Source organism: Penaeus japonicus, unplaced genomic scaffold (assembly GCF_977035675.1).
Source record: "Penaeus japonicus unplaced genomic scaffold, GWHDUDI00000001_assembly GWHDUDI00000035, whole genome shotgun sequence".
Taxonomy (NCBI): domain Eukaryota; kingdom Metazoa; phylum Arthropoda; class Malacostraca; order Decapoda; family Penaeidae; genus Penaeus; species Penaeus japonicus.
The window spans coordinates 18,327,465-18,344,964 of NW_028234437.1; the positions used below are offsets into that span (position 1 = coordinate 18,327,465).

Below are 17,500 nucleotides of genomic sequence, written 5' to 3' on the forward strand. Positions count from 1 at the left end.
TTTGTATGCGCTTGTGTTGAAGAGGCCAGACGTCGAACAACAAAAGCTCGTGGGCATCTCTGAGGAGTGTCCTGGCGTTTCAAAACGTCTGTCGTATCGCTGTGATATCTTTTTTAGTCATTTTTTTTAGTAAACATGTGTATATATATTCATTTGTATATGTGTATATATATATGCTTATATATATGTATATATGTATATATATATGTTTATATATATATATATATATATATATATATATATATATATATATATATATATATATATATATATATACATATATATATATATATGCATGTCTATACAAATATATACATATCAATATATTTATATATATATAATATATATATATATATATATATATATATATATATATATTATATATATATATGTGTGTGTGTGTGTGTGTGTGTGTGTGTGTGTGTGTGTGTGTGTGTGTTTGTGTGTGTGTGTGTGTTTGTGTGTGTGTGTGGATAGACACAGAGATAGATGGAATTATAGATAGACAGATAGATAGATACATACATGAATGCAAATACAAATAGGATTTTCTCCATCTCTTACCTACCCGTCACCCCCCCCCCTTCCTAGCCCCTCCCCATCCTCTCCTTCCGTTACCCACCTCCCCCTTCCCCTCCCTAAATTCCCCTGCCCACCTCCCCCTTCCCCACCCTAAATTCCCCTGCCCACCTTCCCTTCCCCCTCCTAATTCCCTCCCTCCCCTGCCCACCTCCCCCCTCCCCTCCCTAAATTCCCCTGCCCCATCCTAATTCCCTCCCTCCCCTGCCCACCATCCCCCTCCTTTCCCTAAATTCCCCTGCCCACCTTCCCTCCCTAAACTCCCCTGCCCACCTCCCCCCTCCTTTCCCTAAATTCCCCTGCCCACCTTCCCTCCCTAAACTCCCCTGCCCACCACCCCCCTCCTTTCCCCAAATTCCTCTGCCCACCTTCCCTCCCTAAATTCCCCTGCCCCCTTCTAATTCCCTCCCTCCCCTGCCCACCACCCCCCTCCTTTCCCTAAATTCCCCTGCCCACCACCCCCCTCCTTTCCCTAAATTCCCCTGCCCACCACCCCCCTCCTTTCCCTAAATTCCCCTGCCCACCACCCCCCTCCTTTCCCTAAATTCCCCTGCCCACCTTCCCTCCCTAAATTCCCCTGCCCACCTTCCCTGCCCCCTCCTAATTCCCTCCCTCCCCTGCCCACCTCCCCCCTCCTTTCCCTAAATTCCCCTGCCCACCACCCCCCTCCTTTCCCTTTCCCCTGCCCACTCCCCCCCTCCTTTCCCTAAACTCCCCTGCCCACCTCCCCCCTCCTTTCCCTAAATTCCCCTGCCCACCACCCCCCTCCTTTCCCTAAATTCCCCTGCCCACCTTCCCTCCCTAAATTCCCCTGCCCACCTTCCCTGCCCCCTCCTAATTCCCTCCCTCCCCTGCCCACCTCCCCCCTCCTTTCCCTAAATTCCCCTGCCCACCACCCCCCTCCTTTCCCTAAATTCCTCTGCCCACCTTCCCTCCCTAAATTCCCCTGCCCCCTTCTAATTCCCTCCCTCCCCTGCCCACCACCCCCCTCATTTCCCTAAATTCCCCTGCCCACCACCCCCCTCCTTTCCCTAAATTCCCCTGCCCACCACCCCCCTCCTTTCCCTAAATTCCCCTGCCCACCACCCCCCTCCTTTCCCTAAATTCCCCTGCCCACCACCCCCCTCCTTTCCCTAAATTCCCCTGCCCACCACCCCCCTCCTTTCCCTAAATTCCCCTGCCCACCTTCCCTCCCTAAATTCCCCTGCCCCCTCCTAATTCCCTCCCTCCCCTGCCCACCTCCCCCCTCCCCTCTCTAAATTCCCCTGCCCACCTCCCCCCTCCCCTCCCTAAATTCCCCTGCCCCCTTCTAATTCCCTCCCTCCCCTGCCCACCACCCCCCTCCTTTCCCTAAATTCCCCTGCCCACCTTCCCTCCCTAAATTCCCCTGCCCACCTTCCCTCCCTAAATTCCCCTGCCCACCCTCCCTGCCCCCTCCTAATTCCCTCCCTCCCCTGCCCACCTCCCCCCTCCCCTCTCTAAATTCCCCTGCCTACCTCCCCCCTCCCCTCCCTACATTCCCCTGCCCACCTCCCCCCTCCCCTCCCTAAATTCCCCTGCCCACCTCCCCCCTCCCCTCTCTAAATTTCCTTGCCCACCCTCCCTGCCCCCTCCTAATCCCCTCCCTCCCCTGCCCACCTCCCCCCTCCCCTCCCTAAATTCCCCTGCCCCATCCTAATTCCCTCCCTCCCCTGCCCACTATCCCCCTCCCCTCCCTAAATTCCCCTGCCCACCTTCCCTTCCCCCTCCTAATTCCCTCCCTCCCCTGCCCACCATCCCCCTCCCCTCCCTAAATTCCCCTGCCCACCTTCCCTGCCCCCCTCCCTCCCCTTCCCACCTCCCACCTCCCCTCCCTAAATTCCCCTGCCCACCTTCCTTACCCCCTCCTAATTCCCTCCCTCCCCTGCCCACCTCCCCCCTCCCCTCCCTAAATTCCCCTGCCCCATCCTAATTCCCTCCCTCCCCTGCCCACCATCCCCCTCCCCTCCCTAAATTCCCCTGCCCACCTTTCCTTTCCCCTCCTTGTTCCCTCCCTCCCCTGCCCACCTCCCCCCTCCCCTCTCTAAATTCCCCTGCCCCTTCTAATTCCCTCCCTCCCCTGCCCACCTCCCCCTCCCCTCCCTAAATTCCCCTGCCCACCTTCCCTGCCCCTCCTAATTCCCTCCCTCCCCTGCCCACCTCCCCCCTCCCCTCCTTAAATTCCCCTGTCCCCTTCTAATTCCCTAATCCCCTCCCTCCCACCTCCCCCCTCCCCTCCCTAAATTCCCCTGCCCACCTTCCCTGCCCCTCTTAATTCCCTCCCTCCCCTGCCCACCTCCCCTCTCTAAATTCCCCTGCCCACCTTCCCTGCCCCCTCCTAATCCCCTCCCACCCCCCGCCCATCTCCCCCCTCCCCTCCCTAAATTCCCCTGCCCCTCCTAATCCCCTCTCTCCCCTGCCTACCTCCCCCCTCCCCTCCCTAAATTCCCTTGCCCACCGTCCCTGCCCCCTCCTAATCCCCTCCCTCCCCTGCCCACCTCCCCCCTCCCCTCCCTAAATTCCCCTGCCCACCTTCCCTGCCCCTAATTCCCTCTCTCCCCTGCCCACCTCCCCCCTCCCCTCCCTAAATTCCCCTGCCCACCTTCCCAGCCCCCTTCTAATTCCCTCCCTCCCCTGCCCATCTCCCCCCTCCCCTCCTTAAATTCCCCTGTCCCCTTCTAATTCCCTCCCTCCCCTGCCCACCTCCCCCCTCCCCTCTCTAAATTCCCCTGCCCACCTTCCCTTCCCCCTCATAATTCCCTCCCCCCCTGCCCACCTCCCCCCTCCCCTCCCTAAATTCCCCTGCCCACCTTCCCTGCCCCCTTCTAACCCCCCCCTTCCCACCTCCCCCTTAGAAACCGGTATGGAAAGCGATGAATGGGAAGGTTTGTGTCCATATCTGATACACATATCGTCTTTCTTCACAGATGCGCTTGTACGGTTTATTCAGCCTTTTCTGAGCGGGATTATGTATATGAAATAAATGAACAAGAATAAAATAGGTAAGGATGATCCGCTAGGAAATGGAAAAAATCTTTAAAAAATGAAAATCGAATGATAACTAAAGTGATGATGGATCATAATTGTTTAGGCATTGACGACAATATTTAAACACTATGAAATGAATGTCAGTCTCTCTCATGAATAATTAAGTAGGTATGAATACTTGAGTAAACCAATCGATGTCTCGGAATTGTGTGCAGCGAGGATTTCCTAAGAGAGTTTTTTTGTTTTGTTTTTTTGTCCTTGCATGTTTTGTGTGTTGTACTTCCAGGTGTAAAGCTGAGATGGGGGAACTTCCATTGCCAAGGTTTATGAGTCTATTTAATGTGATATCTTCCAAGAAGGTTAAATGTTTGTGTAATTGAGTTGATATAGGTATTTTAGTAGTTACAGATGTACCTCATGTATTCATAAAGAGTAAGTTTTCGGTCATATCATCATCATATGAGCAATTGTGCACACACAGTTGTGGTGTGTGTGCGTGCGTGTAATGAATGAGGCACGCGCCTCTGGACCATCTCAACACGTGACAGCTAGGTCGCCCCCCCCTCCCTTTGACAGGCAGGTCCCTCCCCCTCCTCCTCCCCTCCTTTCATCGCTCACGCACTATCAGCTGCTCAGGAATTCGATTGGCTGTCTCAGGTCGTATGGCCTCTATTAGAGAGAAGTTGTCCATCTTTTGTAGTTTCTCTCTCTCTCTCTCTCTCTCTCTCTCTCTCTCTCTCTCTCTCTCTCTCCTTTATCTGTATCTATCTATCTCTATCTCTCCTTTTCTACTCTTTCATTCGATTACTACTTATACCACTTTTTATACAAGTATTATTGCCTTAAATCAGATTTCTCTAGATATCAATTTTCTTCTCTTTCATCTCATTATTATTTTCCTCCTCCTTCTACTCCTTCTTTACTCGTTCCCCTTGTTTCCTTCCAAACAAATGTCACCGGCGCCCCACCTGGACCTCGTGACCCTGGCAGTCACCTGACGTCACGCGGGGTCAGCAACGATCAAATGACGTGTTAATGGTCAGCGGGGGCGGAAGGGAGGGGAAGAAGGCCTTTGTATGGTATAAAGTTGAGAGGTCTTAGGCCTTTGAAACCTGGCCAAGGCGTCGTTGCAAGTGGCCGCGTGAGGCGAAGGAGGTAATTTAATCTTTGAGGTAACGACGGCTTGGTAACATGAGATAAGGCACTCGGCCGCGCACGCGCGCTTGCTCACTCTCCGCCTCCCACAAGTATGCAAGGAAAGCAGATCCTGAAAGAGGACGGCTGCCGCGGATTTTTACACAGAAACTCATGGTCAAACGTTTCTGTATGTTTCAGCTAAAACCACTAGGGCCTCTCCTCGTTAATCTATTTTATCTACAAGAGTAACTTTCCTAGTTTAGCTTTCTTCCTTAAGCTTAAATACCTTATAAATGCATTCTCGATTGTACAAATGTGCAATCGGAGAACGTAGATAATGCAATTACAGGTTAGAATATATCGAAGGGTTATCAAAATCAACAAAATGGAAATTATTTAAGTACATGGCAAGATGCAGAATACAACGAAAGAAAATATTCACCTTGAAGGTATCTTTCTAATTCAAGCAGAAAATATCCGATGAAGTATCATCAATACAAATCTAATTTTATGTCGAGTGTAACGAAAGATCCCGCCTGCCTAGTCTTGTCACAAGGAAAAGCGTGTATAATATTCTTATTGATGTCATTTTTACACGAAATTGAGATTAGCACTACTGATTGTAAAACTAATTTTCCTTTTTGTGTTTTTTTTATAGATTTTAAAAATCTAATAACAGTGTGAACAGACATTTCGTCACGTTAATAACCGAACAAGGTCGTTCCAGTTATGCCTTAGTATTCTTTCTCCAACGATGTGGTGACAAGTAGCCGGTGCGCAAGGTATAGTGAGGATCTCTGGAATTTGCCCTCAGTTCCTTCCCCGGACCGGCAAAGTAGGAGAGTGCCAGAGCTTTGTGTATCATTTAGAGGTATCTGTAATCCGCGTCGTCAAGCACAGTATATATATATCACCATGATCTTTAGAATGTAAGTAGTTCGGCAAATGGCATTGTTGTTTTCGGATGTGCTTTTGTGCGATGGGACATTGGAATGTGGAATATCTTTGTCCAAGAATGTTGCAGTATTGCCATGCGTGTACTTGTATAAAGGTAAACATATTCTTTCTTTTGTGCAACGAGGGAAAATGGCGTGGTGCTAGTGTTGAAAATAGAAATTAATGAGGTGGTACTTATTTTCATTGTTAAAGGGTCTTTTTACAAATATGCGTGACGAGCCTTTTACACGGACCGCACGCATAGCTACATATATAACCTAATTACCTGGAAAGGTCCTGTTAAGTCTTTCCAACTCACCGTATCGTTGGTTTAGAAAAATATTTTGAAACTAGGGAGTTATTGATAAAGAAGCCTTCCGCGTTAGCGTTAATACGAGTACATAAAACTATTTTGGATGTACGTAAATTTCAGTCTGAGTACCGTGTTTATTGCTGTGATTTCCCATAGCATTCCAAATGTCAAAATCCATCGTATCAGTTGAGGAATGGAATAAATCTTGATGATTCATCCCCAGAGACTCGCTTTTTGTCACCTACGACTGGTTACAGAAAGATGATACCGGCGACAATGTTGCCCCGATCACGGTCCCTTTGACAGGAAATCATAGTGGTTTGTTAGTGATGCAATCGGTACCGCATGCAAGGCATGGTCTCGTCTTACTAAATTTAACCTTTGTATCCGAGTTGACTAAACCATAACCCGGATAAAGTTATGGGTAAAATTTCACTCTTTCGATATCCAAGTAATCTTGCCTGGAGTGAAGTTATCAGTGGTGTGTGACACCAGTCGCTATTTTTTTGGTAATTTTTTTTTTTTTTTTTTTTTTTTTTTTTTGCTCTTGTCATTATGGCCTTCACTCAGAAGAGTATCGACATAGAGGTACTAAACTGCGTGCAAGTAAGCGTCTCGAGTAGATCGGCGAGCCGCGCTAATTGCGGAATGTATAGAATAGGACCGCAGTAAGATGGCCCATTTGCTTATAAAATATGAAAGCCCACAATCGCTTATTTAAGCCCGCTATCTATGATCGTGCAATTAAATCCAGCAATGCTTCGAACTCGGAGGAAAAAGACGTATAAACGTTCTACATGCATATTGTCAAGATGTTCCTGTTAGAGCTCTATCTTGTCGAACACAGGGAAGGTTTGTTGGTCTTTTCTAGAGCTCTTGGTGCAGAATCCAAGAGGTCGCGCAAGTCATGACTATTCTGAAAGCTGACCTAACACTGTTCGTTAAAATGGAATTGTATTAATCTTTGCGCAGAAATCTTTTCAGGCGTGTCTGCTATATTTAACCTCTAGTTTGGCTTGGTATAAGTGCTGCTTTATTTTTTATAACTTTTTCAGTCCAAAAGAGGCTGTCCTTTCCAGCCCTGTTGAAAGATTATCCTGAGATACTCCTGTTTAGTTGTTACTTGATGCAGTTTTTTAGGGAATGTTCGTCTTATATTAATGTTATAGAGTTGAAGCGACATCAATAGGAATTTTAGTCAAGTAATTGAGGGAAACGCATGTATTGGGTTGAGGGAAGTACATGTTGGGTTTTTGGGTTCTGCTAAGACTAAACAAAATGTTCTTTTACAGCTTATCCTTGGCTTCAATCCTGTTGGCTAGTCTTGTGCTGGTGGCGGCTCAGGACTCCAGCGAACAGACTACAGGGGCCGTGTGGACACCAGGAAGGATAACACAAGTACGTGCATCGTTCTCCTCCTCCCTTGTGTTTTCCCTGCTGCCTTTTCGCTATATACTTGTATTTTTTTTCTAACTGCCATTTTTTTCGGTGTGCGCGCCCTTTTTCACGACTGCTCCTAAAACCCAACCATCAGATTACCTGCGAATGACCAAGCTGCTGACGCGGCAGATAATTTAGTAATCAATCCATCAGATTACAGGAAGATTTGGTTGATTTGGGTAGATAACTCTTTTATTTACGAGGGAATCCCATATTGAGCCAATAGGGATATGGATTATGTTCTTGGTGAAGGCGCACTTGCTGTAAGATGCTCTTGAGTAATTAGGGGATTGCAAACCACTGATACATGCACATTGTAGCGTTCTAAAATTTTCCAAAACTTTTATACCGAGAATGGAATACAATTTTGCTAGTAATGTCACTTTAAGTTTGGTTGAACCTATTTGCTCAAGCATACATGTTGTAGGAGGTTATACATTACTTTGATGGTCACGCAAGGTGGTATTAAACACACACCTAGTAGTTATGAAAGTTATGATGTGCAATAAACCTGTTCAAATCTTTTGACGTTAAACACAGTAGGAATTTTTCGCACTAAATTATCAGTATTCAGCCAGTACTTAGAAGAAAAAAAATTAGTTCATTCGTCAAAGGACTAATACATTTTTTAAAAATATATGTACATTTATAACAAATGTATTTATTATAAAATGAAACATTTTTTACTGAGCTTTAATTCAAATGGATGAATAGACGTGAGTGAGTAGACAAGTATATTTCCTGTAGCTTTCACAAAGTAAATCAGGTTGGAGTATTTCGATGTTGATGTAACCTTGTGCATTTCGCATATATAGTTTTCTAATTCCACCCTCTTCCAACAGGTGACACTGGCTATTATAGAATCTGCCCTGCTCACTCTCCTGCTCATCTACCCTGGTATCATGGATCCTATTGTCAATTTCATCAATCTAAACGTAAGATGAATGAACCTTCAATCATGTCCATAGTGTGACAAAAAAACTACATAAAGTAGCTTCATTTAAAACGCGGGTTTCAATAAAACGTTATTCTGAATAACTGCATGATGGATGCATTTGCATTCGGGCGAAACGGAAGCGCCATAATGAGACCATAAACAATAAGTTTTACTTGAAATGTTATCTTTGTGATTTATATTGTATTTGTATTTGTAAACGTGTTGGTGTTTGCTCTTGCATTCGGGCTGTTCTGCTGTGGGAGGAATGTACGTTATTGAAAATACGTTGAAATGGTAATTTTTACCTTGGTGGCATTAGAGTTCGTTTGCAGTATTTGCAATAGTACTACAGATCGCGATTTCATGCTGGGACAAAAAATTGTATCCAGTCACAAGGTCCTTCCGTTAAATGAAAGAAATCAACTCGGTACACTATTTCATATTAAAGAGCTCCATCCCGTGGTGGAAATTTCAGTGAATTTTAATATTTGCGCCACTTTTTCTAATGTTCATATTGTCTGTATTAAATTCTGGGGTTTCATGACGGGGTACTGCCCACCCACAAAGTATAAAATTGCTGAATAATTTCTCGTAATGAGCGAAAGTATAAGCATTACATTTGATAAAATTATAAAATACGTTGAGCTTCAATTCCTCAAATACTCGCCATAATGTAGTTAAATTCTAGTCAATTTGTGCAACTGTATTGCATTTCCTATGGTACATGCCCATCCATTCGGCAGAAAATGCGCACAAAAAAGGAAAAATTAAAATTGTTCAACATATACTATTAAATATCTGCATTGCTGTGTCTTGCATGAGTGCATTCGCTTTGCCTGTAAATAACTCCCATGAAATACATGCTGGGAGTGTCCCGCGCGTGAGGGGAAAAAATCGATAAAATTACCATAATGTTGATTTTCCAAGTTAAAAGGGGTTACCTAAATATGGGACACCCTCCCCCCCCACCACCACCATCATAAAAAAGTGGGGAAAACTGTACCAAGTAACTTCCATTTTCGTAATGATAAAGTAAAGACGAAGATTTTGTAAATACTTTGTTTCGTTTCATCCCCCCAAAAAATATAGTATTAATTTTCGAAATTTTATTTTTGCACAATATGAAAGGAGTTTGTTCAAGCCACAAGAATTGTTCCCATAAATCCTCAAATGAGAGCAATGTAATCTACTATAAATCTCTCTAAATGCTACTCGAATCTTCTTTTATTCCCAGATCGGGAGTGCCGGCTCCAGGAAGCGACGAGAGGCGCGGACGGCCATGGTAGAGCAAGCGGCGGCCATCCACAACCTGTTCCTCGACGCCATCGATCACTACGAGGGTTTGGATGCAATGCTGTCTGGTCTCTGAGCATTCCAGATTCACGATACGTTCTCCGGCGCTAAATCAAAATCTAACTTAAAACAGCGTTAGTCTCGCACTGACTGTACGTGATTACGTAATACCAAACATCCATAAAGAGACATAAAATACGTAATGTCTACAAATAAAATCTGGAAAATGGCGAATTTACGCTTTGTATATCCTTGATAAGAATGTGAAAAATTCAAGCCTACCAAATATTGATCCCATTACTGGTATTAAAAGGTTTTAGTTCATTGCACAGGTGATAGAAATAAAACACGGGTGTTTTAGGCAGCAGTGACACGGGCTTGTCAAACTTTGTTCGATGTGATGTTAGAAGCGGTGAACAAAGCTTAGTAAAAACAGGTTTTCTCTATTTCTGATAGAACAAAGTTCGTCCGTCAGGGCAAAGCTTTTGTCTCCAGGGAAGCTTTTAAAAGTTCATCCGTCAGGACACAGCTTTTGTCTCCAGGGAAGCTTTTAAAAGTTCATCCGTCAGGACACAGCTTTTGTCTCCAGGGAAGCTTTTAATATTTCCTGTACCCATAAACAATGCAATACACTAAATTCAAATAATTAAAATGCCTATATTTGGTATTGCTCACCTGGGTCATTGTAAGATTTAATTTATTTAAAAGGGAAAATAAAGACCATTACACTTGGCATTTTATTTTCAAGATGACTCTTTGGTAACCTTTGAACTAAAGATCACTGGGGAGGGGGGGGGGATTCTTAATATAAGAATAATGCCTCTCTAAGTAGTTATATTGAAAGATAGCTTAACTATTGAAAGAGTCTACAAGGAGGTTCCAGCTGAATTTCCTTCTTTATCCAGTTCAGAAGCAAATTAAATTTAGGTTACCCACAAATCTTTTTTCCAATTATAAATATAAAGCTCCGGGGAAGAAGCTTAATTTGCATGTAACTTGAAGTTCAACACTTTTGACAATTCATATGGCTTCTAAGATTGATATGTCATGTGATTTTCAAGTAAAGCCCTGTCCACACACTTCTGGGATATTGGAAATGAAGAAACTGAGCAAGATTTGCCCGTGTACATGGGACCTAAGATGCTGTAATTCCATAGTGTCATAGTCTGGAACAACCATGCATAACTGCAGTGACTCCCATTAATTTGTGTATTGCACAAATCTTGGCACAATAGATATGGGATTGCAACAAATGGTGAAATGACCTTTGCTTTCATTTACCACCTCCATATTCAACAAAACAGACAATAAATTGTGTAGAAAAATATAGAATTTGCATTCCATCATTCATGTCATGAACTTTCCTTGCAATTTGCATATATTGATACAAACTATTACATTCTAGATTACATCTTATACTGGTCTAGCAAATAGTAATCTGATGATTTTTTTTTTTGTAGTGCATAATAGAAAATGTAAAGGGTTAACCACCTATTTTCATTTACCTTTTATGGACTGAAATGTTAAACATGGAATATCATTTATCATATCAACATTTTAGTTTTGAAGTTCTAAAGAGAACTAATTATTTTTGTGAAAAGGAAATACTAAGAATATAGACATTTTACAATGTGAACCACTCTCAAAATTCTAATACTTCTTATACCCAAACTAGCCATTGTTTTTTTTGTACCATAAAATCCCACTGAAGGGTGTCAATTGTATAGAATTTATTCAAAGTGGACAATAGACAATTTTATTTTTTTTTCCCCCAATGAATGAATCCTTTTCAGCCATAAAGAACTCGCTGCATATAATTTAATTGGACAAACATTTAGCTGATATACATATAATTTGGTATACATCTGGCTGCACTGACTCCATTTATTTGTGAATGAAACCAAGAGGGTATAGGGTTAAAAAGGAAGAAATAAGCAAGTATGTGGCACTCAACAAAAATATAAATTGACATTCTTATGGACATTATTTTACACATTCATAAACACTACTAAAGATCACAATAATTGTCTTGGATATAGTCGTTATCTATAACTGGAAGTTATCACTGGAAGAGTGCCACCATTAGTTTGTGTTTCTCCTGAGTGTAAACGTCCAACTTCGGGTTAGGCCTGCAAGAGAAAAGTTTAGAGTCAGTCCTTATCCTTCTTTCAAATGGGTAATTTTGTGATATTAATTTCTTAACCCATTAGCAGCGGATGGCATGATTTGATGCAAAGGCAGAGTCGGTCGTAGACGCGGATGGCACCATACCAGATATGTAAAATAGGCATCCTACTGCACAGACCTTTTTTTAATACCACGACCAATGGGTTAACCCGCACATTCAAAAGCCCAGTTGCCGAGCGGCACAGTAATGTGCCAGCCATTTAATTGATTTAGGCCTAAGCGTTCGAAAGCCCCGGCATTGTGACATTCAAGGCTAGAATGCCCCCGTCGTGAGTGGGTTAATAGAACAGGGTACCTGGACTGAGAATTTTGAAACTGTAATATGATAAAATATTTTCATAAAAAAATTATAAACTTATGTATATATGGTTTATATAGTTTTTTAGGAACTTTAATGACTATCTGAAAGATAATTAAATAAAACTAGCAAGAAGGGAATAGGAATTGGTTGGAAAAGCTACCTACATCAAACTAATTTTCCTGTAGAAATGATATACCTTTACTGTTAGTATAATGTTTCAAAACCTGTGTACTAAGTACATAGAAGTAGTTACCACCAACTTACTTGGACAGGAAGAGTTGCAACGTGCTCTTTGTTTGCTCTGGGAAGAGGGGTGAGGACACAATAGTGGCCAGAGCAATCAGGCAGCCTTTGAGGTCCCACTCCAATTTGAATTTCTTGTCCTGTATACAAAAAAGCACAACTAATATATTGATAATTGTAATATCAGTAGGTTACTGTACTTAGTGAACTGGGGAATGTGGCATGCTCTTGGTACAAGCTGAGCTTCACTAATCTGCCTAGCTGTAATCCAGTTCCTTCACTAATCCTAGATGGACTTCAAATTTCTCATGCCCTACAGACCTGTAACTTTGTCTAAATGTTTGTTAACCCAATGATGATTAATGGCATCTATACATGTACATGCCATGACAAGGGGAGGCCTGAATTCAAATGGCACCTTCGCATTCCATGAAAATGGTCGCTGCTCTCTGTTCTGCACAAAAAAATCCCATTTCCGTTACCTGGGTCTAAACAAGCTCTAATGTTGCACACAACTCCTATAATCATTTGCCATTCTTTACATCATTCTGGTACATAAACTGATCATAGCACTAATGATTCTGAATATTTAAAATCATTATAATCAATTACTGTAATATGTAATGCCAGTTAAACAGAAAACAATCAGCTGGTTGGCAAGTTTTGAGAAAATAACTTGTATACATGTTACATGTTTCTGCACTTTAATCCTTCATTGATAAGTTTTGCTTAGTTCATTGCCAAATTCTGACCAAAATATTTGCAGGTAGAATACTCGCATGCATCCTGAACATAGGGTACATATTTTCCAGATAGTTAATAACTATAACAGTGACTGCATGAAGCCTCAAGTCAAATACTATATAAATTGACTGAAGCTGTGTGAACAGTTGTGCAGCAACTTACAAAGTACTTTAAATTTTAACTTGCAATTCACTGATATTTCTACTACTTTATCATATCACAAATCTATATGATATTCTAATGGTACATTTAAGTGGTTAGCCGTCCTTTAGAGGTGATCTTCTGTGAATTGGCATTTTAACAAATCTAGCTCACGCTGTTCACATGGTTCCAAGGTAAGTGTAGTCGATATGCATTACAACATCACCATATGGACTTCTATTTATCAGACCACCTTTGTCAATGCACAAAAGTCTATGAAGCATAGATGAGAACACTACTTCATTATCTATAATCACCGTTACTTTCCTTTACTCATATATGTGCCTTAAAACAAAGAATAAAATATGGAAACATTGATTTAAAAAAAAAATTCAAATACTTATTATAAAGAAATCTAATAAATCCAAACCAACAGACTTACCTCACACTTAATGAGTCCCAAATGGACTAGAAGACTGTTTGTGGCAAGGGATAGTGAATCGTTTTTCTGGGCAGCTGCAAATGCTGCCTTAGCCAGTTGCTCTGTAGCAGCATTTACTGCTTTCTGAACCTGTAGGTAAATAGAATTCACAATTAATTTCTGTGCAGATTCAATGTAAGATTTCACAACAGTGATTAATTCTGGACACAGACATTAATCTAAGTTTTAGCTCAAATAAAATCTGGAAAAAAAATTGAATAGCTTTTCTTATATCTGTCAGCAGGGAGGAGAGGAAGAAACTGGGTTGTTTGCAAAAGGAAACAGTTTCATACAGATCTATGAGATTGATGAAAAACATACTTCTCCATTATTGGATGTGGCAATTGATCCAGTTCGCATGAAGATCTTCAAACAGCAGTTGATAAAGGCTTCATCTGTTCCTTCTGCCAATCTTTTAGCCTCCTCAACTAACTGAGATGGACCAGAATTCCCCAAACCAAGAAGTCTTGCAGCTGTTGGCTGCTCACAGAACTCTGTTGCAGTGCACTGGAAAATTTATGCCACAAGGCTCCTTTATTCTCCACTCTTGGATGAGAAAACAGGAGTTCCCTCACATACTTATTTTGAAAAATTCAGAACCAAATCTCTAACCAATTCTCTATATGAAAAAACTTGCAATAAATGATTGTTTACTCTTAAGAAACGTATCATGCATTCATAGCCTTGGAACTTTATAGTCAGTTTCCTTACTGCACACCTGGCAAGATTTACCTTGACAGGAATCACAACAGCCTCTGCACGCTTCAGGGGGCTCACTCCTGTTCCAGGCACCTGCTCAACTTCCTCTTCTTCCTCTACATCCTCCTCTTCATCATCCTCCTCATCATCATCATCGTCATCGTCATCATCATCTTCATCATCATCATCATCATCTTCCTCTTCCTCACTATCTGGATCCTCGTCATCCTCAAGGGAGTCAAGAGCCTCTAACTGACCCAGGTCATTCAACAGGCTCACCAGCATTTCTCGTCCATCCTCACCTATTTGGCATATGTAAGAATATATCACTTGAGTATTTGTGGAAAGACTATAAAACCCTATCTCAGTTAAAATAAAGAAAACAAAAAGAGGAGAGCAGGAAGATATTACTTAACCTTAAAACCATGCTCATTCAATCTTTTTTTTTTCTACCTTCTATTTCAAGGTTTCCATAATATCCCTCTCTCATGGAGTCACAGATCACATAAAACCCTTCAATTATCTTTATCCTCAACGTTGTCTTTCACGACTCAAAACCCTTAGACATCTACCAAGGTTTGCAAGAGCAGGAAATGTATACATATACATATGTATATACATATGTATATGTATATGTATATATATAAATATATATATATATATATATATATATATATTATATTATATATATATATAATTATAGATATATATATATATGTGTGTGTATGTAATGTATAGTAATGTATATATGTAATTGTATGTATGTATTATATGTTATATATATATATATATATATATATATATATATATATATATATATATATATATATGTTATATATATTTATATATATAAGGTATATATAGCATCTATGTAATAATTGTATAAACATATATGTATACATATATATATACATATTATATATGCAAATATATATATATATATATATATATAAAAACAACACCACCACCCCCACTAACACAACCCACCACCAACTCACCACCAAACCACCACCAACACCCTGCACCACATCATAATACAACCACCAAACACACAAACACACACACCATACATACACCCACACCTACACAACCAAACAACAAACACACACACACCAACACACCAACCACACACACACCACCCACCAAACACACCAACACACACACACACACACAACCCAACCACATACTCCACCATACACACACACACACCCACACACACACAACACACACCACCCAACAACACACCCACACACAACACACACACACACTCAACATCACCCACCCCCCAAACAACCCACACAACACACAAACCAAACAATAACACACAACACACACCACACACACCACACTACACACACAACACACAAACACACACACACACACACACACACACAACACAACACACACATAATATATATAATACTAATAATATAATATATATATATATATATATATATATATACATTAATATTATAAATATATATACATCACCCCACCCCACACAATCACACACACCAAAACAAACACCCACAACAACACCTACACACAAACACAACACACACAAACACCCACACACACACACACCACACACACATACACACAACACACACACACAAACACACACACACACACCCACATATGCACACAGCCACACACATACACACAAACACCACACACACACACCCCCCCAACACAACAACACACAAACACACACACACCTCACACACAACACACACACACCACACACACACACACAAAAAACAACAAACCCACACACACCCAACACCACACACACACTATCTTAATATATAATAAATAATCATATAATATATATAAATATATATATATATATATATAAATCATATATATACACATCCACACACACACACACACAACACACAAAACACACACACAACACCACATAATACACACATACACACACACACACAACAACACATCACACACACACACACACACACACACACAGCACACCACACACATATATATATATATTACCATATACCTATATATATATATTATTATATATATATATACACACACACACACACACACATACACACAAACACACACACAACACACACACAAACCCCCCCCCCCCCCCCCCCCCCCCCCCCCCCCCCCACAACACCCAAACACAACCACACACAACCAAAACAACACAAACACACACACACACACACCCACATCCACACATACACATACCACAAACACCCACACACTCACAACAACACACACACACACAACCACCACACACACCACACACACCCACAAACACACACACACACACACCAAAAACACACACACACACATCCACATACACACACATACAACCACACACCCCACACACACACCACACACACACACACACAAAACAAACCACACACATCCACACAATATCCCCCCCCCCCCCCCCCCCCCACCCCTCCCCCCCCCCCCACCCCCCCCCCCCACACACCAACACAACACCACACACACAAACACACACAAAAACACAAACACACAAACACAAAAACGCACATAACATCACTCATACCACATACACACAACACAACCAAAACACACATACCTCACAACACCCCCACCACACACAAACACCCAAACAAACACACAACACACAACCACACACACAACAAACACACACATCCGCACACACCCAACACACACACACATAAAAACCACACCCACACAAACACCCACACCCCACACACACACACCACACAAACACCTCCACACACACACACAAACAACACCAACACCACCACCACCACTCCATACACACCCTCACCCAAACACACACACACACACACACCAACCCCACACACACAAAAACCCCACACACACACGACACTCTCACATCGCCCACCCAGATCCGGCCCTATACACCCGCCGCCGACAACCTCCGCCAGCTCCTGGCTGGCCACCCACAAGGTCATCACATTCAGCCCCCGGGCCGGCCCGCCCGGGGGGGAATTCCTCGCCTCCGTCCTCCCGACCCACCGTTTGGCACTGCCCAGTGCACTTGGCCCCCACGGATCATTCCGG

The 17,500-nt window shown here is 42.4% G+C and overlaps 2 protein-coding genes across 2 annotated transcripts in view; one reads left to right on the plus strand and one right to left on the minus strand.

Annotated features, from left to right (window-relative positions):
* Positions 1–5,490: 5,490 nt before the first annotated feature.
* LOC122250779 (uncharacterized) lies at positions 5,491–9,875 on the plus strand. The gene is made up of 4 exons (XM_043012390.2): positions 5,491–5,651; positions 7,264–7,369; positions 8,254–8,346; positions 9,583–9,875. Exons 1-4 carry the CDS (start codon positions 5,638–5,640, stop codon positions 9,715–9,717), a joined length of 348 nt encoding a protein of 115 aa, XP_042868324.1. The 5' UTR covers positions 5,491–5,637; the 3' UTR covers positions 9,718–9,875.
* A 489-nt stretch (positions 9,876–10,364) lies between these two features.
* The window catches only part of LOC122250777 (Ran GTPase activating protein), a 27,903-nt gene continuing 20,767 nt past the window's right edge, over positions 10,365–17,500 (minus strand). The window contains exons 8-12 of the mRNA XM_086531285.1: positions 14,471–14,739; positions 14,060–14,245; positions 13,700–13,828; positions 12,394–12,512; positions 10,365–11,770 (exon numbers count right to left, since the gene is read on the minus strand). Coding sequence (XP_086387411.1) covers positions 11,704–11,770; positions 12,394–12,512; positions 13,700–13,828; positions 14,060–14,245; positions 14,471–14,739 — 770 coding nt within the window. The 3' untranslated portion in view covers positions 10,365–11,703. The remainder of the gene's footprint in view (positions 11,771–12,393; positions 12,513–13,699; positions 13,829–14,059; positions 14,246–14,470; positions 14,740–17,500) is intronic.

What these genes read in the sequence shown, in the direction of transcription:
- LOC122250779 (XM_043012390.2), top strand. An exon ending in CACCAGGAAGGATAACACAA is followed by an intron (nt 7,370 to 8,253) that starts GTACGTGCATCG and finishes CTCTTCCAACAG; the next exon opens with GTGACACTGGCTATTATAGA. An exon ending in TCAATTTCATCAATCTAAAC is followed by an intron (nt 8,347 to 9,582) that starts GTAAGATGAATG and finishes TTTTATTCCCAG; the next exon opens with ATCGGGAGTGCCGGCTCCAG.